The 22,813-nt window shown below is 35.9% G+C and overlaps 1 protein-coding gene across 1 annotated transcript in view; it reads right to left on the minus strand.

The window, feature by feature from the left end:
- Positions 1–22,813, minus strand: part of ABCA13 (ATP binding cassette subfamily A member 13) — a 181,601-nt gene that overhangs the window by 131,857 nt on the left and 26,931 nt on the right. The window contains exons 14-24 of the mRNA XM_034060311.1: positions 22,324–22,529; positions 20,807–20,949; positions 20,351–20,468; positions 12,334–16,998; positions 10,905–11,011; positions 10,223–10,341; positions 8,729–8,901; positions 8,003–8,079; positions 7,347–7,468; positions 4,274–4,468; positions 2,672–2,836 (exon numbers count right to left, since the gene is read on the minus strand). Of these exons, the coding sequence (XP_033916202.1) occupies positions 2,672–2,836; positions 4,274–4,468; positions 7,347–7,468; positions 8,003–8,079; positions 8,729–8,901; positions 10,223–10,341; positions 10,905–11,011; positions 12,334–16,998; positions 20,351–20,468; positions 20,807–20,949; positions 22,324–22,529 (6,090 nt within the window). The remainder of the gene's footprint in view (positions 1–2,671; positions 2,837–4,273; positions 4,469–7,346; positions 7,469–8,002; positions 8,080–8,728; positions 8,902–10,222; positions 10,342–10,904; positions 11,012–12,333; positions 16,999–20,350; positions 20,469–20,806; positions 20,950–22,323; positions 22,530–22,813) is intronic.

Genomic DNA, 22,813 nt, shown 5'->3' on the forward strand with positions numbered 1-22,813 from the left:
AAGTAAATCAAGTGTAAAAACAGAGACTGCAAAACATTATTTATCAACTCAAATCATGAGATGCCATTATAAAATGGAGCTTACCTGGGTATATTGTTGATCCTTGATTAATTAAGAGACAAAAACATATGCAGATTACAAAAAAGGTGAATACAAGATTAAGAAAGTCATTTTATGAGATATAGACATGAATGAGCAGAACTACCAGTCATCAGCCATAATTCCCTTCAAAGATTGTACACATTTCTTGCCCCAGCATTCTACATAATCTTAACACAGTGGATGAAGATGACACTAGGATGTTTGAGACAACTGAGAGCCTGTTACAAAAGGAAATAAAACTAAACCAAACAAAATAAATATAAAAATAAATCTATTTAACTTATCAGAACAGAGAAGGTCTATGACTGGCCTTACACAAACACACAGGCAAGTCGAAGTTATAAAAGCTACAGAACATTTTTGATACAAGAGTAAACATACTAGTAATGGATAAACTGAAGTCAGAATTTTATACATTTAAAACACCTTTTCAGTAATGACACCTTCAACAGAAAACTTGTTCAAATTAGTGGAGGGATTACAGAATGAGGCCACATTTCACAACTGACAGCATTCAGCAAATCAGCAAGTCCCATCCAGCATGTCCGTTCATGACTGACATATCAAAAATTAGCTATGGAAATATAAGGGAATAATTTCAAATAGCAAACAAGCAAACAAAAATCATGATTGAAATCAGCAGTGCTTTTCCTCAGGGAGTTATCCATTCACTCAGGGTTGTTAACAGTTGAATGCAGTTCTGTATTCCAATTACCACTGACTGGTAGATATTGAGGTTTTTTACATAATCTTTTATTGCACAATATGTAACATGGCAATTCAACTTCACATTTTACAGATATTTTAAAGGTATTTTAGCTTTGTCTTTAAGATAAAAACCCATGTACATAATTGAAAATTATTACCTCTTTTATCATAGAGGTTTTGGTGTTTTTTTAATCAACTTCAAAATAACTTTTTCAGTTAAAAGTTAATGAAGGAGACAATCTGTCTTTCCCTATGCTGAATATCCACATATTTTTACCTTAAAGAATCTTTGCATACATTATTTGATAGTCTTTCTAGGTCTCTGAACTACTTTGCTTCAAGATATCATGAAAATAAAAATCCAGAGGGATAGATTTCTTTGGAAATAGAAAAAAAATATTTAAGAAGGGAAGTGTATAAGCAATATTTTCACTTTAGTAGCACACTTACTCGTAGCACAAGTTTGGCCACTACAGAAAAAGAAGCAAAAAAAATAATTAATAATCAATGGTATTATTAGAAAGTAATAAAAACATCCAGTTAAACCTGAAAAGGAAAGGATACTTTATAAGGATACTTATAAGGGTAAAAGATAAAAAGGAACAAAAATTCCAAGGTTAAATAGTTGCTATAGCTATAGAATATGGATTGCCATGGAGCAAGCACTATAATCGTAACCAGAAGGCCCTCTACTGTTCGATTTGTTCCTTTGCAAACTCTTTTTGAACAGGACAGCAGGACCTTTTAAGAGATTCTGCAGTCAAATAAGCAACTTTGAGATTTCACTCCAAAAAAAAAATACTTAATTTGTCCAGGAAAAATGTCTGACACATACAGAACTAGTTTCAGAAAAGCAGAAAAGCAGTAAGTATCTGATGAAAAACTCCTTTTATTACTTAATCCAAAGAGCTACCCCAAAAGGGAGGCTCCAAACCCAAACTAATATGTACAGAAGAGCATTTAACAACATGCCTCTGGCAGATCAGAAGATCTTGAAAAAGATTTATATCACTAAAGAAAATATTATTTAAGGCAGTGTTTACTCTGTACTGCAGTCATAAACCTGTCTGTATCATCTAACATAGAATCATAGAATTGATTCTGAGGAATCTCTTACAGATTTGCAATTTTAGAACCAGATAAGGTCCTACACTTTCCACAAAGAATAGCAAATCCAGAAGGTAAGGTATGCTATCAGGTTCAGCAGGTCTTCTTAAAGGATTGAACTTATTTAATGTTAGATCCACCACTATGCTAGCTGCATAGATGTTCATACAGCAACTGTAATTAAAGGCAGCAACAAATGAAATATGCTCACTCTCACCTCATGCCACATTCAAGTGCCAAGCAGAACTATCACACAAAAACCTGAAGTGACACAAACAGAAACCCATGGCAGATACAACTGCACATCCTACCTTGAAATCTTAGGCCTTAAAAAAGCAAAGCTATTTCTGATAAACAGAATAACAATCTGTTTATTAAAACCCTAACCCTTTATTAAAACAAAGAAACAAACAAAAAACTACAGCATTAGCAGAAAAGGCATGGCTATCTCCAAATCACAGATAATACATGCTATTATTATTAATCAGTAACCTAATAGCCTATTAATTTAGGCTATGATCTCCTAAGCTTAAAAAAATAAATAAAACTTAAGAGATGACAGAAAAAACACCTCAATAATCAATAGTCTCTAAATTACCAGATGAATCTTCATAGGATCTGTGGACTGCTCTCTTCTCTCCAAGTTCCTGACTTTCTAGGACACAATTTCTACTAGTCTTGTTACTGAGCACACATCCCTAACAAAGTACATCATAATAGGAACTAAGTTTGTATATAGAAACCATACACATACCTGCTGTAATGAAGAGATGTCGAGCACACCAATATTTTGAATTCTTTGGAGGAACACTGGAAGGTTTTCCATGACATAATGAGCTTTATTGAGAAGAGAGCTGATACTAGAAACCACATCCAGTAGCATGTTTAGCACATTGCCTACTTCAGATGGTATCTTAATCTTCGAAAAGAAGGGGAAAAAATTACAATAACTTTCCTTTAGAAACACTCAAAATTATCCAGTCTTTTACAAAATTGATTTTAAAATGTTCTTGCAAACCATGTTCAACAAAACTCCTTTTAGCATAACTCCCCAGTTACTCTCAAATTCAGCTAAAGACAAATTTTTTGTAATGTTAGAACTGACCTATGACAAATCAGGAATTAAAATCCAGATAACATGTTTGTACCTACTGAGCTGAAAAGAGCTCTCCTGCCCAAAATGTCAATGTTTTTTTTATTCTTTGCTAGGAATTCATTGTGCTACAGTGAGACTTCAGTAGAAAAAAAACATAAGAATAAACATTGGGTCTTTTCTCACTCTCCACCTCCTACCTGCCCTTCCCCCTCCGACCTCACCCCCCCACACACACATTCCTCCTCTAGGCTGGTAGATAATTCAGAAAGCAGAAATCTTTTCTTCTTCCTCTGGTATCTTAACATATTCTGGGAAACTGTCTTGTTTTTTAAAGTGTGTGGTCAACCTGTTTACCTGCACATGCAGCAACCGGAATATGGATGAACAAAATATTCTTCCTCACAATGTTATAACTGGTTTTCAACTATTTGTACTTACAACATTTTATGTTCTGTCAATCCATTACCCCAGAAGAACTGAAATAAATGTCTGCTAACTGTCAGAAATCTCATCTGATAATTTTGTTCTTACAAGCAAAAATATTATCTCACTGAAAACCCACACTAGCTCCCAGTTTATCAGCAGTTGCACAGATAATACCATTTTGCTACAGACTTCTACATCCCCTTCATTATAGTTTTGGCACTCTATTATTTTTGTCAAAGTCTTTTGACTTGGGTCATATAAAATACAGGAGGCTTGTGCATATGGAGAGGTTTATCTTGAGAGTTGGAAAACTCCTTCCTGAAGGAGCTACCTGAATTTCCAACATGATTTCTACAGCAAATAAAGTGCATTTCGGAATGCTATGATTTTTTCTCCAAAAAACAATTTTGTAATTCTTGTAATGGAAATGCCTATGCTTATTTATATCCAATGATGTCACATCAGTCTTTCACACTTTCACATTAAGAAGTTATTAACTGCAGGAATTGCAAACTCTGCTAAAGATTAATAAAACTCTGTCTTCTATCTCTTGTGTTTTCTCTAAAGCTTTCATAATTAATTCCCTAGTGATAATTTTCCTGAGGAAGAAAGAAATGGAATACAGTATCATCTACCAATCCCATTCTTCAACTGTTGTGTTTATTTTGTGGAGTTAAATGAAGACAGAAAAAAAATGCCGTACATTCAGTGTTTGTTTCACAGAGAAAGAACATCTGAAGAGATAATAGAACCATTTAATTTATCTAGCTGCATGTTTTAAACCACCTTCAAAAGAAAATTATAGGAACTGCATGCTGGTTTTCCCAATCTTACCTTGTAAAAAATATGACGTACGTTCAAATTCTGTATAATCAGTACAAACATGGTATACAAGTCCAGTGCTGGTAAAGAACATAATTCTTCCACTACCAGGGAAGTTTTACTGTTTTCAGGTAGCTTTAGCAGCAGGCTAAGTACTTCTTCATCGCATTTTCCAGTTAAAGCTACCACTAAGGCACTGTAAGAAACCTATCATAATATATATGTATTAAAAATGTTTCTCCCTGAAATGCATCGCCTTCTTCTATAGCCAATAATTTGTGTCACAGTAACATGATAATTTACAGTCATCCACAGACCTGAATTAACTATACAGCTCTATATCAGACTGGTATGTTCTTACTTTGTATTCTAGATACATATAAAGAAATTAAGCATATATCTTACAAAGATTTACTTTCATTTGTGAACAGGTTGATTGTTTATTCTATGAGCATTCATACCATAAGCAGGCACATGTGCAATGCTGAACATATCCATTCTAGCAGATACATATAGGGGTTTGTTGCAGAAACATTTATGGATAAAAATCCAGATGTACAAGTCACTAAAATAAAAAATATATGGACCTTCCTTCTTTCAAATGACACACAGATGTAAGACTTGGGATTCCTATATGGTACAATGCTCAGTCTGAGCTAGCTCACACTTCTTAGTTCAATGCTCATTTGAAGTGTTATTTACCAGTGGATAAAGGGACAAATGCCTAAGCAGACCTAGGGTGAGACCACAATAAAACCTCCTAGGGTAACGCTAGTTTGTTTCTTCCTATGAAAATGTCCATCAAAAGACAAATGCTTGAAGTCCAGATATCTCGGGAGTTCTTAGCTACCCCTTCTCCTGAAATGTCTGAAAGGCAAATGGCAGCAAATCCAGAAAAAATAGAAGTTCAGAAGAGCCAAAGTACTGTACTCAGGGCTCCACCATACTCCTTAGGAAAGGATCTATCTGTACTGCCTCTAGAGCAGTACATGCATCTGTAACTAGTGACAGTACCCAGTGAGGAAGAGGATCCCCAAGAAAATTAAATTAGGAGCCAAAGTTGGTCAAGATATCCAATTTAACTTTTTAATTCCTATGAGCATTTTAATTTCCAGCTTATTAATTTGACATTTAGATTTAGTTCCCAGGCCTTTGTGATTCCAAAGAATTTCTTATATATTTAAATATTCACTTTTTTGTGCCTGTGCAAGAAGCACAGTATGAATATAAATACAATTCTGTTATCAGCATAAAGGAATACTGATTTGGACTACTTTTTGTGGAAGAAATTTGACACTAGGATAAAATTTTATATTTATTCCCCCATGTCCCCCATGAATATCATAATTCCAGTAGGGTTTTAACCCATTCAGTATATTATCCACTAAATTAAATTCCTCTGAACCTGCCTGGCAGATTTGCAAATACCAGAGCTAACCCAAACTCCTATGTTCAGTAAATGAATGCTTATAGTTTAAAGTTTAAAAACATTTACTCACATGGCAATGGGCATGGCAAAAGCATGATATTGTGGTAGAAATTAAGGATAAGTGAAGTAAGCACAATCAACTCACAGATGTACCATTCCAGAGGCAAGCACAGTAGTAGCATGGAATCACAGAAATATAGGGCTGCAGTGGGCCTGCAGCTATCGTTAGGGTTATCAGACGGTGGCTATACATACAATAAATGTAATAGGTATGCCTAAACTCCAGCTTTAAAGAGTACTTGTACATCTTGCATAATCAGTAAGAGGCATAAGCTTTAATTTTCCAGTTGGACTGAGGGAGGATTTAAGCACTTAAGTAAACAAAAAATACACTTCTGTATAGATAAGCAAACTTGAGATGTGTATATCTATCTAAACTCTACATAGGGCTCTGGCAAAAAATAAGAATAGAAAGTCACTTGAAAATACAGTTAATCAGCATTATAATTCGAGAAAATCGAAGGTGCACCAAATCCCATTTAACTGAATCACTTCCAGATGACTTCTCTCATTACCATTTACTGGTATCCAAACAAGCTAACAACAAAGGCAGTCACGCTGCCAGAGATGCAACAGAATAAATCACCTAGAAGTAGTTATGATGGTCTGAACTGCCTTTTTAATAGCCATACTTTTCATGAGTGTCTTACAACTGTTTCTGCAACTTAAAGAGGGGAAGTTTAGATTGGTTATTAGGAAGAAATACTTTACTGCAAGGGTGGTGAGGCACTGGAATGGGTTGCCCAAGGAAGTTGTGAATGCTCCATCCCTGGCAGTGCTCAAGTCCAGGTTGGACAGAGCCTTGGGTGACATGGTTTAGTGTGAGGTGTCCCTGCCCATGGCAGGGTGGTTGTAACTAGATGATTTTAAGGTCCTTTCCAACCCTAAATATTCTATGATTCTACGATTCTAAGTGGAGCATCAGTGACACCCAGTGGCTGCTTGGTTGTCCTGATCAGTTTATATCAAATGTGCCCCAACTCTTTTCAGTCACACAAATATTAACAGGATAGAGAACACATAAGTTAGCATCTTTCATTATTTTTACTAATTACTGGGACCACAGGAAACAGAAGTAGTCATAACACACCCAGTCCTTTACTCAGAAAACTTACACAATCCACCCTTTAGACAATAGTCAAGGGAGATCAGATAAAGTGGAGTTAAGGCAAGATACTGGTAAGATAATGTGAGAACACCAAGAAGCACATGAAGGAATTTTAAAAAATATAAAATCAGAGAACTCCATACTGCAAAGATCAAAACTGGGAAGATACAAAAGGTTTTCTAAAAAAAAACTTCACTTTTTCTACAGTACCAAGATAGCAAAGCTCAAATTCCATGTCAGCACACAGGGTAGAACACTGCTGAAAGTAGTGAATCAGTACTGTTTAGACCAAAAGATGTGCTGCTATTAATTGATCTCTTAATGCTTCAAATTACTATTTTGAAGGCATAAATCTTACAAAATGTCCTGCATATAAGTGAAAAGCTGTAAGATTCCACACAAACAAAGTGGTTTGTTTTGTTTCAGTTGACACATCAGGCCATATATAGGTTGACCTGTTAGCATAATACCTTTTTCTGATATTTTACCTTTGAATGAGAGATACTGGTTTCCAAGATGGCACTGATAGTTTCCTCAGAAATATTCACAGAAGAACCAATATCCAGCCTCAGCTGAGTAAGATTCTGCACACAGTCTTTGACTTTCATACCTGAAGAGAAGAAAAATAGTGCCAACAGTACCAATCTGCTTAATTTAATTGCCTACAGACTGTATCCTTTTCATTAGATTTATTTTAAGAGGTGATAAAGGACACAAAAACTTCATATCATGTAATTCACTTTCACTTCAAAAGTAAAGGTCACTCTCCTGGAAGACTGAAGGGCTTATGTATCCATTTGCATTATCCTGTAGGAGCATGGGTTATCTCGCATCGCTGCATTTTGAGAACATCTGAAATTAATTAAGTAGCCTTTAGTCCTTTAAGATTTTCTTCTTCCACTAAGTTCCCTCTTCTTTCTAACAAATCTGTGCATCTTATTGGACAAGATCTGACAGAGTAACCTATGCTGTCCTGTGTCAACACCAGCATATGTATGTATGGGCACACACATACCATGAAAATACATTGCATTAAGTCAGTAGTCTTCAGAAGCTGCATCCCTTGAAAGTCTGAGGAACAGACTTCTCGTACAAAATTACACAGTAGTGACTTGTAAAAAAAGAGAAGAAAACTTGAACCTACCATTCAAAAGATTAAAATTGCTGAGAAACGCTGCTGCAGGATTTTCTGACAAATGTAGCTCCAAATTTTCAGCCACCCTGAAATGATAGCCTTAGTTTCATAGTTTATCAGAAATTATTGACATTACTCTATATAATAATGTGAATAATGAAACAGTCACTAAATGAGGCAAAAGGGTCACATTAGGCTCTATGTGCACACACTGTGCATGCAACCTTACAGACCTTCTCAGGCTGTATTTATATGGTGTAGGGATCATCATCTTTCATGCCTAAGTGAGATTGCGAATATAGATTTCTCCCTGTGATGGCTTGGTGTTTCTGACTGAACTGATCTGAATGTTTAATGTTTTGCAAGAGATATACAGCTGCTGAGAGGTCAAGACCATAGAAAACCACCTTTAAGTAAAAAATTAAGATATCAAAATTTTGATTCAACTGAGGTCATGGAAGACTCAAATTTTTCTTATTTGTGATCCAAAGCATTCTACTTGTGGAGCAGCAAACAAAAAGTATACGGGCTTTTAGAAATATCCAGAATTTTGCTCAGTTACTTAAATAATTTGTGCAATGCATTCATTTCATTTTTAGTTAAATGAACAAAGCTTAAGAAGACTTTAATAAACAGCATTTCTCCTGTAACTGCATAATTTAGGACACAGATGTATGCACAACATAACACCTCTAACAAGAAATGTTTAGGGTACCAAAATATAAAAGGTTTTACATTTGCAGTTGTCTCTGTACATTCCCCAAAGTTAGTTGACATTCACAGTTGCCATTGCTGGTATTCCACATGGTTCTCAGGAAGCTCTCCAAAATAGTGGAAAGTTTTTGGTTCATATATGCCATACTCTCACAATCCCCCTTGCTAAAAGCAGGCCACATTCTTTCAATATCCTGCAAAACACAGTGATCATAGGGTTAGCAAATCCCTGAGATGGTATTATTGTTTGAAGTAGCAGGTCTTGGTGACTAGATGATGCATATTTTCAAATGAGAATATGGGCAAGGTAATACTCTTTTACTCACTGTATTTGTAATTGAAAGTGGGCAAGAGATTTTCAAGAATGAAGGAATATTCAAAGATTTAAGTTTTGGAAGCAACCAAAAATATTTGTGAACATGACTTAGCCTGTCAAGGAGATTCATGCCTTAACATAAATGCCCACATTTTAATTTAAAATTTAATTTCAACATTAAATAAGCTTTGCTTTTTGTTTATTTGTTTGGTTCAGGCTGACCATCTTATCTTTTTTTTTTTTAAAAAAAAAAAGAAAACAAAAGTTCTAAACAACATCAGCTTCCATTCAGCAAACAAAAATATCTGGACACCCATACCAAAGTCTTTCTTGCGTTATGTTTTGTGTAGTATTCACCTTTACCTTTCCTCTTGCACATTTACATTTTTGATTTTGCAAGATTTTTTTAATATTTGCAGAAGCAGATCATAGAACTGTGGTGACTTCAGAAATACATTTGTTCAGCAAAAGTTTACTTTGAGATATGTGATGCCTTTGACATCTGTTTACATCAAAACATTGCTATTCACATTGGCAAAATGTCCAGGTAGACAAAATTGAAGAGCTATTTCCTAAAGAAGAGGTAAATTCTATAATGAAAGTATAATTTTAGTATTTTGTCTCTGTGTGCATGCATATATGCTCTATCCACAGGCATGCCTCCAACTCTGGATGAGTCTCAAAATGCCAAATGTTACTCTCTCCTGCTGGTAACTTCACACGCTGTTAAAGACAAACAGACTAACCCCAACTGGTGACCACAATTGCTATTTTAGCTTGAATAACTCTGATCAAGAAGTTTATTTGTATCTAACTTGATTTCACAGCTGTTCTTGTGAAGTTTTCAAAGTATAAATGTCATCTGATTTATGAAATTAGCAGGATCACAACATTTAAAGTAACAGGCTGCTGCTTGGTTTTTAATGGCAATTTCACTATTCAAGTTACAGGAATTCCAGTAATTCTAGTTATATTTACAGCTTTCAAAGCTCACTAATATTTACATTGAGGAATTCCTTCTGGGTGTCACTAGCAAAAGCATTAGAGCTATACACATACAAACCTCATCTTCGTATAGCTATTGTCAGAACTCATCAGTTAAACAGCAGAAAAAAATAAAATACAAAAAAAAATTTATCAGTTTCCAATGTTTAATGCATGTTGTAAAGAATGCTTTTTCGTCTAGAATCTACTCAAACCTGATAATGATCTTGAACCAGAGTGATTCCTTCCATGACAGAGAGGAGTAAGTGACCCATTAACCCATCTTTACATTTTGTAACAACACAGAAAAGGTTGCTAGTGACAGCTGGTTCTTCTGTAAGAGAAAATGTCCAGGCTTATTATTCTACAAAAAAAATAATAAATTACTGTAATCATATGAAAAGTTAACCAAATAATAAGGGACAAAAATAATTTAAAAGCAAAGAAAGCCATGTGTTAAGGCACTGAGACATATTTCTGGATAGATTTATCATTTTAGGGAGCAAGAAGGGCTAGTTTGATTCAATCTCCATTACTCTTCTCCATTACATTTTTCTGATCAATAAGAACAACAATACTTGCTACAGAACCAAAGAAGAAAACTTCATTTTTGTTTTGTGAGCAAGAAGCATAACTCTGAGAAGCTGCACATATTAACCACATTTAAACTCTTTCTCAGGCAGACTGTCCTGATCCTATTTCCCTGTGGAGACATCAGGTTGTTATTAACTCTCCAGTGAGTAGCAAACTTTGTTGGTTTAATTTTCAGGCATGAGCATGCTTGCCTTGATTGGCATCACTCAACTTACTTTTACAAAAGGTTGCTCATACTAAAGCCTCACCATTACCGTACAAACACGTACGGTAACCCATACTGTTACTGCTTTGGTAACCAACCTGAAAAGATTTTAAGAACATTCAAAATGGTAAACTGTAATTTCTGTAAGAGTAGGACACTAGGAGGGCTTAAATGTTCCTGAAGAATCTCGCAGATTTTAGATGCTCTGTAGAAAGATTAATAAGAAAACATTATTTCCATGACAAGGGTACCACAGAAAATTTCTAACAAGTGATTATGAAAGGTTGCAATATTCAGTGGACCATATGAGGATTTCAGCATTAACAGTTTTTACATTTGTCTGAACTATTTAAAAATCAAAACATACTTTCTTTTAAAACAAACAGGTTTTCTTCATGATAGCAAGTCATCAGCTTTCTTAAGACCTTAGAAGTGCTAGAAACTGCTTTTCAAAATAAATGAAATCATAATAGCTTCAGAAATACTGAAAACTCACAGCATATACTGACTTGATGTCAAACAGAAAAATACCCAAACTCTCTGATAATCAGCGTTTGAGGGAGAGAAACCACTTTTCTAGTATTTGCTTTCAATTTTTCAACAGATTTGGCTAATACCTGGCTCTTCTGACTATTGTTTCTGCATATTTGCATAAAATTAATTATAAAGATCTAAATAACACATCAGAGTCATGCATCAGCTTCAGTATGCCATTTCTCAGCTGGTCTACAGCAGTAGAATCAGTAGGTCCACCAGCAAGACATCCTAAAGCCGTTTGGAGCAACCGTCCTGTGGATTCATTCAGTGAATATTACCCCAGTCTAGCAGTATTTTTATTTAAGAAGTTGTCAGTAAACATTTTCCTGAAGCAGAGTTTCATCTCCTGGTGGTTATGTTTGATCTGAGCAATCTGGCATAAAAGATCTTTGGCTCAAGATTCCTTCAGAAATTGCATTTGTTAAAATGAACAACTTAGCCTTATAAGCATAGACCTAAAAGGGTCATCTTGTTTGCATAAGTAATTAACACATTATTTAATCTGAATACACTTCAAATACAGTATATCTACATCTGGATATAGAAAGAAAGAAAAATCAAAATAAAACAAACAAACAAAAAAAAAACAAAGAAATGCACAAAGAATTAATCCCAAGCATTTCTTAATACTCAGCTCCATAGCCAAAATGACTGTTGTCCACTAATAACTGTTGGTTCAATGTTCATGCCTGCAAGGATTTTAAAACACTAATATCTTCAAATATTTTTTTCTGTAGTAGTTCCAAAGAAACCACCTTGAATATCAATACAGATGAATTATCACATCTGTAACCTGGCCCACAAAATATAACATCATGTCAAATATGTCTGGTCTGAACAATGTAAGTTCATACAAAATGCTGTTTTACCCAAAGACATAAATCTGAAATTAAACTGTAATTAACTTTAAAGTTTTGATTGAGCTATTTACAAACAAGGACCACTTCTGTCATAGTCAGTACACTGTCAGAGTACATAGAAAACACTCACCTAATTTCTGCCATATCCTTATGAAAATCTTTTATCAGGAAGGTTATTTTGTTCCTGTCATGTCCTGCAGTAGACTGATATATCATTTGCAAGATCTCTTGCATAAACTCCAGAGTTCTGTTTTGGGACTGAAGAAAGAGCTCCCTATGCTGTGTGTTACCAAAAAATGAATCAATGATGTCAACTGCCTGAAGCTCAATATTGTTTGCATGGAGAAATTCTTCTATAGCAGCAAGATCAGCAATTATATGAAGGAGACCCTTGAGCAAAACTGAATTAGCAGTATGAGTATAATTCATTTTTTCTCTGCTAAGATGACCATCAGCAAACAACATACTAGTGTAATCTTCCTTAGACTCATTTTGGAATATCTCTAGAAAGTCAATAATATCTTTCACAGCCAGCAGTAGGTCATTCGATGAATTTTCGTTAGTCATGAAGAGAATTAGAGAATGTATTATTTTAGAATAATTTTTACTGTTACACTCACATACAAAGCTGTTCACAATCTTTTGTAAGTCTTCAAAATTTCTTAACATAGGAGTTACAGATGATGTGTTAAACTGCTGTATTAAAACATCAAGATCCATTGAAGAGGACTGTCCAGTGACTAACCTTAATAATTGAAACTCTTGGTTTATCACTGCAAGTAAGTGTCTAATATTAAAATTCTCCAATAAATCTTCTATGCTTGTAAATATAGGAAACCAGAAGTTCTCAAAATTATCAGTCATATTACTGTTTCCATTTAAAGCTGATAATACCATAAGTGTTGAGTATGTCTGGTTCCCAACAGAAGACAGCGTCATGAAAGGCTGAATTAGAGAAAGAAAAGAAAGGGCAGCTTCTGTATCCAGAAGCCCAGAAACTTCACTGGTCATATTCTTAACATCAGTAAGAATAGTCTTTATAAGTGATGTTCTTGAATGTCTGTTCCAACTTAGACCACCATAAAGATCATCTAGCTGTTCAGTAACACTTTTGGCCATCTCCATTTCTGCCACTGCCATACTGCCCAGTGTTTCTATAATTTGTAAAGCCACTTGTCTCTTTGGTGTAGAAGAACAGTTGACTGAATATGTATTGTTCACCTGCAGTGGCACAGCATAGAGGGACAGCTCATTCCAAAAATCTAGAAGCTCTTTGAGAACTGACCCATTTACATGATGAAGCTCAGAAAACTTCAAAAGAATAGAGTTCCATTCTTTGATCTGATGAAAAAAGCAAGTCAGATTCCGAGTGATATCCATCTGAAAGTCTTCCATAGTGCATGAGGAACTGTCTTCCAGAGTGATAAGTTTCAGCTCCTTAATTACTTCAATGACTGCATTGTAATTAAGGGTATAATTGGTATGCACTAAGTCACAAGGTGTAAAAGTGGGAGGTGTAGCTGTTGTGAGACTCCAGCAGAATGCTGCAGAAAAACAAACTGAGGCTTCTGCAGGTTCATCAGACATATCTGTCAGTGTCTCCAGTAACATCAGAAGACTTTCTACTTGATTAGAGAACTCCTCTTCAGCAAACATTGGCATTTTTTCTTCCTGAGTCAGTACAAAAGCATAGATTTCAGTTAGAGCTTCTGTGATGTTTCCATGAGCTACTTTTTCTGTAAGATTGATGACATCAAGGAGAAAATGGAACATTTCTTCTACATCATAGAGCTCATCTTGTTCAAAGAGTGCTGTTATTTGCCATAAGCCAGTCAGGTTCCAATTACATGAATTGTTCTCAAATGCATCCCACCAGTCTCTTAACATTCTTAACTCAGAGTTCTCAATATACAAAGGTTTGATATTTTTAAAGAAGTTATCCAGGCTCCTCTGGACTTGTTTGAATTGACTTATCAAGAACTCAACATCCATGTTCTTTGTGTTTTGCACCAAGGCTACCATATGCTTTAGAAACTCTTTATCACCTCTTAATGGAAAGCCAGTAAAACTAGAAGACTTGAATATTTTAAGTGCCTTATTTACCAGTTCAATATTTAGAGCTGCTGATTCTATCAGTTCCTGGAGAAACGTTTTGTATTCACGCTTTGAGTCAAGTTTACTAATCATATATTGAAAGAACTCCATCAACAAAGTGGTATTTTTCTGATGCAAGAAAGGTTCAATCTCAATATCTAAATGAGAGGAGCTGTTTTGTTGGACTTCAAAAGTTTTATTTTTCAGAAAAGTTTGTATTTCTGCCAAAAGATCTACTGATGAAAGCTGATCATGGTGAAAAGAATTAGGGAACATCCCCAAAGTCCTGTTAAATCCATTAATTGACTGAATAAAGTGGGTCTTATTTGAAGTATACCATGAGTGTCCCACTAAATCATTGACAGACATCTGCCCTCCAGAGTTATTTAAAAGCATAAAAATAAATTCAAGCACACTAATGTAATCTTTTACATAAAATTCAGGGCGAATATCTTTTAAAGTTTTTGCTATAATACTGAAATAAACGTTTAGGCAAATCACATCAGAACCAGTTACAGAACATTCAGGGAATATCAAATTAAAAATCAAATCAACAATGTCCATCACATTCATTAACTTAATATCTGTCTCATTGCTTCCTAGAGATTTCAGCAAAAATAAAATATGTTTTACACTTTCAAGGTGGGAAGGCGACTTGTAATTTTCACTGAGATTACGGAATCCATGTATCCATCTGTTACAATCCTCTGCTTCATCCACTGTACTATAAAAGTTAAGTAAGAAATTGAGATGAGATGAAAAATTTGTTTGCAAATGGCTTACGTCTTTCAGAGTATTGTCCAAAATTAGTTTGGTAATATTCTGGAAAACGCTGATGCAGACTATATATTTTCCTTGAAGTACACTTTTAAAGAAAGCAGATGTGTCTTTTATCTCAGTGAGAATAATTCCAAGTTCCTTTTGGGAAAGCTTGAGAGCAGTAGAAAGGGAATTTCCAATGGAAAATACACCAGAACCCCTATCTTCTACCTCAGATTCTCCTGATCCCTCTGAAATTAAAGTATCAAGCCAAGAATTCAAAATCTCTCCATTAACAACCTTTAGTACAGATTTCTGCAATTCAGTTATCATGACTCCCATCATTTCTAAAACACTTTCTAAACTGTTACCTTTAAGTGAGTTTGTGACATCAACTGCATCATTAAATAAATTTTGAAGATTGGCAAGGAAAGCTTCAAAATCTTTCCAGTCATTTAAATCACCACCTCCTTCAAATATTATATTTAATAGATTCATTGTCGCTCTTGTCGCTTCAACAGTAACCATAGCTGTACTATTGCAGAGTTTATCATGAGTTGCATTTAAAAGACTTTCAGAGAGATTTGCTAAATCATCTCTTAGACAGACAAAGAAGGTCGAATTCAAATTTAAGATTTTGGATGCTTCTTCAAAAATCTCTGTCCAGGTTTGAAGCCATGTGAAAGTGCAATGCAAAGCATAAGGCACACTTACCTTACCTCCCAAGTTTGTCATATTAGACAGAACACTGTCCAATGAAAGCAGAAGTAAGCTGTAAACCTCTGCTGAATGATCATCAGAAGTAATGTTTGAGAGATAAAAATCAATGCAGTCATGTGACAGGCATTCTGGGGAGATATCAAGAAATTGTTCCAAATAACAAAAGGCATCTCTTTGGAGCTCTTCATCTATAAACAAAGTTTTAAGGCTGCTCAGAGTGCTATAGACAACATGCATATCTTTTTTTCCTTTCTGTGCAAGAGACTGGGCCTGAAATTCTGTGTAGTTGTAAATGTTTAGTAACTTTTCACAGAGAGATTTACTAGTGAAGTTCCAGAGAACATCAAAAGTTTCAGACAGCAAATCAAAAACTTGATCCCTATCTTGGAAATCATGCCATACTTGAAAAGATGATATATCTTTCAAACTCTCATAAAGAACTGTTAACAGAGTGTTATTGCTTTCAAAGTTTAAGATGAGATCTTCATTCTGATACAGAGAGAAAAGCATTGTAACAAGTGAGGCCACAGTACTGCTGTTTAGTTTTTTAATGTTTTTGAAGAAATCGTGCACAATTTCTCCGAATTCTTGTACTTTGTATATAAAAGTTGCATTTGAGAGTAATAAAGAGGAGGCATTACTAACCCCATGAATTCTGCTGAAAGAAACATTGACATGATCATCAGCCAACAATCCAACCTCATAGAGATTCCTTCGGAAGTTTTCACTTAACTGTTTTTGATGGTTCAAAGCAGCAATATTTAACTGTGGCCAACCAGTCAGGATATTTTGGAGCAACAGTATACTTCTATTATGGATTTTATTTTCTGTAATGGAAAACATAATTCTAGATAAGGCCTCCAATACCTCCTCTTCTTCCACTTGCCTCAAATGAAAGAGCCTAGTGAATACAACTTTCACTATATGCCAAAAAACTTCTGTCTTTTCTTTCATCCAGGATTGCTGAAGAGGCTGGAAATTTTCTTGCAGCTCATTAAGAAATTCAGAAACTGCAGATTCCTTCCCCTCACCAAAAGTTTTCATCCATGTAATTGTATTATTCAAGACATTTTTGATTAGAGACTGGCTTGAAGCTGAGAAATCAAGCATTATAATATCTTCCATGACTTCTACCAGATAAAAAAGATGATCTATTTTCTTTTCACCAGAAATAGTTAAGTTTTCTTCTCTCTTCAAGAACTCTTTGAAAGATGTCAAAATCCTGAAAAGTTAAGCACAAGATTTTTCTTATAATTTATGTAGCAGGCAGACAAGAATTGGTTAATTAGACACTACATAATTTTAGAGTATAGTTTTATTCACTTAAAAGTTCAAATATCATTTAATTAGCAGTTATGAAACAATCAACACAAAAACTAAAACAGCACAAATGACAATTACTTTGTTTTACAAAAGTGTAAGAGGACTCACTGAAAAGTCACAGACACATTCAAATCAAAACCTCAATGTAGGCAGCTAGGTTAAAGAAGCGTGCACTGGTTAGTAATGTTAATCTACCTTATAAGCCATGAGAGTCAAACATCTTTAATTTAAATATGTCACATTTTCAGCTGCTGAAAAGAGCAAAGCTTTTATGCTTCACAGAATAATTATTTTAAAGAAAGGAACTATCAATAAAATCAAACAAACCCTCTAATTTTCCATGAATTCAGAATGAAATTTTGGGGTTGGTTTTGGTTTTTTTGCTTTATCATAGATATTGGAAGATGAAACATTCCAGTTGACTGATTGATAGCTGAACAGTGTTATTTTAAAATTGGGGAATGGGAGATGAGACACACCAAACAACCAACAAGAAAAAAAAACACATGAAATTGCAGAGAAAATTCTAATGATGTTTCCATTGTCTCAATACCGTCTATCAAAAAAAAAAATTTTACTAGTTCTGTCAGACTGGTGACGATTTGGGTGTAAGGAGAAGGAGCATTCCAATGCAAGAGCTCAAGATGAAAATACCTTCTGAAATATGTTTTCTTTTAATTGCTAAAATGCAGAACACCACACATGACTAAAAAGCTTTGTGATGGAATTTCTGTGTCGCTTACTGGTATGGCTTCTACAAGAGAGAAACCAAGATGCCAATAAGTTTAAAAAAGTATTCCCCAAATAGAATCTCTCTCCTAGACCCATCCAAATAAAAGAAATACCTCTGCATGTATAGCAAAAAAAAATCCAAACAAGTCAGGTGATTTTGTTAAGCACTACTGTGTAAAGAAAATAGCACATACTTTCGAAACAGTGTTTAAGACCATATCCAAATCCTGGTCCTAGCAAATGTGGCTGTATTTCTAAGAAAGTTGAGAAAGAGCACAAAAGTGATTGAACATTAGAATCATAGAATCATAGAAAGGTTAGGATTGGAAAGGACCTTAAGATCATCTAGTTACAACCTCCCTGCCATAGCCAGGGACACCTCACACTAAACCAAATCACCCAAGGTTCTGTCCAATATGGCCTTGAACACCACCAGGGATGGAGCATTAACAACTTCCTTGGGCAACCCATTCCAGTGCGTCACCACCCTCACAGTAATTAACTTCTTCCTAATATGCAATCTAAACCTCCCCTGTTTAAGTTGGAACCCATTACCCCTTGTCTTACCACTATAGTCCCTAATGAAGAGTTCCTCACCAGCATCCCTGTAGGCCCCTTTTAGTTACTGGAAGGCTGCTATGAGGTCTCCACCCAGCCTTCCCTTCTCCAGGCTGAACAGCCCCAACTTTCTCAGCCTGACTTCATATGGGAGGTGCTCCAGTCCCCTGATCATCCTCGTGGCCCTCCTCTGGACTTGTTCCAACAGTTCCATGTCCTTTTTATGTTGAGGACATCAGAACTGCACACAATACTCCAAGCGAGGTCGCACGAGAGCAGAGTAGAGGGGCAGGATCACCTCCTTTGACCTGCTGGTCACGCTTCTTTTGATGCAGCCCAGAATACGGTTGGCTTTCTGGGCCTGCGAGAGCACACTGAAGCTGGCTCATGCTCATTTTCTCATCGACCAACACCCCCAAGTCCTTCTCTGCAGGGTTGCTCTGAATCTTTTCTCTGTCCAACCTGTAGTTGTGCCTGGGATTGCTCCCACCCAGGTGTAGGACCTTGCACTTGGCAAGGTTAAACATCATAAGGTGGGTTTCAGCCCACCTCACAAGCATGTCAGGGTCCCTCTGGATGGCATTCCTTCCCTCCAGCATATCAACGGAGCCACGCAGGTTGGTGTCATTGCCAAACTTGCTGAGGGTGCACTCAATCCCACTGTCCGTGTCACCAACAAAGATGTTGAACAGAACCGGTCCCAACACTGATCCCTGAGGGACACCACTCATTACTGGTCTCGAGATGGACATTGAACCATTGACTACAACTCTTTGTGAGTGGCCATCCAGCCAGTTCTTTATCCACCGAGTGGCCCGTCTATCAAATTGATGTCTCTCCAATTTAGAGACAAGGATGTCATGTGGGACAGTGTTGAATGCTTTGCACAAGTCCAGGTAGATTACATCAACTGCTCTACCCCTGCCCATCAGTTCTGTAGCCCCATCATAGAAGGCCACCAGATTGGTCAGGCAGGATTTCCCCTTAGTGAAGCCATGCTGGCTGTCACCAAGCACCTTGTTGTTTTTCATGTGCCTCAGTATGCCTTTCAGGAGAATCTGCTCCAAGATTTTGCCAGGCACAGAGGTTAAACTGACTGCTCTGTAATTCCCTGGGTCATCCATTTTCCCCTTCTTGAAAATGGGGGTTATATTTCCCTTTTTCCAGTCATCAGGAACTTCACCTGACTTCAATGATTGTTCAGATATAAGGGACAGTGGCTTAGCAACTTAAATATACATTATAAGAAGTGTATTTAACTCAACATTGTAGTTAGCAATTTGCATTCTGCAACCTGTGGGTTTTTTTACAGTAGATATCAAGAACATGTAAACTTTTGATTCTTCATCTTTCACTGCATTGATAGTGGCTATTTCCATTTGATAAGTTAAAGAAGGAATTGGATCAGCAAAGAGCTGAAATATCAGCACAATGAAAAATAAAGTTCAAAGTCCAGAAATTTAATTTAGAAAGTATTCTTATCTATTAACAGCTGTGATCACCAGCATAGCATGGTAAATAGTTACTAGCACTTAGCAGCAGAGGCAACACTCAACAATTAGTCTAAGGTTGTTCAACTAGGAATATTTTAGTTCTTTTTTTTAACAGAGTGATGATTAAATGTCTCTGGTTTCACTGTTCATTCAAGCATTAGGAGGGCTATAATGCAAGTAACTCAGTGACAAGAAGGCCTTGTTACACTACATTAGAACTGCCAGGAGTATACCACTTTGATAACACACCAAAGATGGAGATGTCTTTTTTAATGCTTTTGAACGACAGCCACAAAATCGTAACTTTCTTCATAGGATTCTGTTTCTTCACAGTAATACTGAAAATCACCAGTCATTTGGTGAAAAGAGGCAGGGTAACTACTTTCAACAATTACAAAAGTCCAAAGTGGGGGTAGGATAAAGGATTTCTTGAAAACAGTTAAATAAAGAAATTAAATTGGACCTTACCGTGCCCAGGAAATAAATGAGGAATAATCTGGTAAGTTTTGTAGAAATGATAAGTAATGGCTTAAGATGGTCACCAAATTGAGCTTTTGTCTAGAACATAAAGATGCTTCTAGTCCATCTGCAGAAAACAATAAAAATGTCAACATCAAGAGACAGGTTAAAAAAAGTAGACACTCCACAGGTTCAACCAGTTGGAATTTTCCCAGTAGAAATAGACAATCCAAAAATTTTCTATCTGTCACTAAAACCACAGCTGTTTACCAGAGTTAGGCTCTGTATATTATAACTTTTCCTTGCTAAAGTTTCAGTGAGCTCATGAATCCTAAGATTGATGGAAACACAAGCAAGCTTACAAATATAAAAATCATCATTTCTCTTTCCAAGGAATACAGTACCTTACAACAGACAGGAAACCGTCAGAATAAAACCTATGATATGCAGTAGCTCTTTCTTTACCTGACTGACCTTCCATGCTGTCTTCTGCTTTTTCATTCATGTATTGAGCTACCTCACACATCCAACTGACAAAAGCTGCTAAATCCTCCCAGTATGGGTTATCCTCAAAAGCAAACAAAAATTCTTCAAGTGTATTATTAATTCTGAAATGACACAAAAAATCAAAGGTACCATTATTAAACCAGTGATTTCTTTTGAAGTCAAATTACCTTGTGAACACATGCCGTTTCTCTCCAAAATCTCTAGCTAAATTCTGTTGCTACTTTCTGGGTACAGACAGTCCTACTGACTTAAGTGGGAACTCAAGCAGGCAGTCCAATAGCAGGGTCCTTTGCTAAAGAAATCTGCAGCACAGGTATTACATCATTCTAACCCCAAACCAGAAACCAGTCAGTCAAACACCACAACAACAAAACATAAAAATAGCACTGAGTTTTTCTTGGTCTTCAATGTTACTTAAACACAAGCATCTATTCCCAGAGACCTTCACTAGTCCTTCTGGTCATTTTGTAGTCTTTTAGTAACAAGGAGAGAGAAAGAAGGCAATCAGTCATTGACCAACAGTAAGAGACAAGAAAAATGACAACAATTTTCTAACGTCTGGGATGTTATTAATATCTGTGGATTTAATCCCTGCTGCCAAAGCAGCTTGTGGAATTTCTGATAGATGCTTGAATGATTAGAGCTAATAGTTTTACTGCTATAGCAGGAAACTCTTCTGTCAAGTATCTCATGCACAGAAGAAATGTAGATATTTGTCTTCTATAAGTTTGTGACACAGAACATGTGTCCAATATAAATGCAATTTCACATTAAATGTATTATTCTCATGCTTTACATTGCCAAGCAGGAATAGTAAAACACTACCTTATTATAAAGTCCTTTATTGATATAGGGATTTGTCTCTAATATAGTTTGATTTAGCACCATTAAAATTCAAACCAGTAGAATTACTGTGTCACTGAAAATGACGATCAACTTAATAAAAAGATTAATGGATTTTCTGCCAAAATAGAGGAACAGCGACCACTTGATGTGTTGAGAAAGCAACTTGAAGCTTCAATACTCCTCTTATTGTGCTTTCCTAACTACCCTCTTTTTGATATTTCCCTGCATCTCCCAAGAGCCTTTCAGGTCCAAGTTGCTAAGCACCCCTGAGCAGCCCAGTGCCAGAGAGCAATACCAGGAAACAGGCTGAAATGCAGCAGAAAATATGTGGACGTGAGAAGGAAAGAAGAATAGATTTTTAGAATCCTAGATACCTGCCCATCCTCAACCTGTTTCCACCCTTACTATTCCCCAATACTACTGCTGACTAAAAAAAAAAAAAAAAAAAAAAAAAATCATCCTCTACCTTCCTATTTGTGATTCTAGGGAATTGCTAACACTTGGTGGCAAGTAAAAGCAAAAAGCAGGATTTTAACATTTTTATCTATTCACTTACTGGTTATAATACCTAATTCCAGGCTGGTACCAGTCAGAACATTTATGTATTAAAAGGTACACAAGATACATACAGTGATAAGAGCAGCTGTTCCTGACAGGAGCTGAAATGGACATCCTCTTCAGATGGTGCCTCTGTGCTCAGCAATTGATTAATTTCACAGTAATAGGCATAATTTTTGGTTAGCTGTTCTTCTATTTCTTGCCACCCCAAAGAGTCATCCATTACTGGATCTGGCAGGCTCTGTAGTCCCTGAGTTACTTTCTGCAGAAGCAGGACCTTTCACAGTAAAGAAAGTAATATTTGAAAGCAGTAAAAAGGAAATTCACCTTTGGTCCTGCTTCTTATATTTGTAATCTTAATGATATTGAAATACAATGCAAAATAGATTAAATTAGCAGTCTTTCAAACATTCAATTTCTTTTTCTGCAAGCCACAGCTACTTAGCAGGTCTAAAATGTCACATCCACTCAAGAGACATACCAAGACCACTTGTGCCTAACCACCAAGCACATTTTGATCAGTTTAAATGATCAGTTACCCATCCACCTATTATTAGCAAA

The sequence above is a fragment of the Melopsittacus undulatus genome, chromosome 1 (assembly GCF_012275295.1).
Source record: "Melopsittacus undulatus isolate bMelUnd1 chromosome 1, bMelUnd1.mat.Z, whole genome shotgun sequence".
Taxonomy (NCBI): domain Eukaryota; kingdom Metazoa; phylum Chordata; class Aves; order Psittaciformes; family Psittaculidae; genus Melopsittacus; species Melopsittacus undulatus.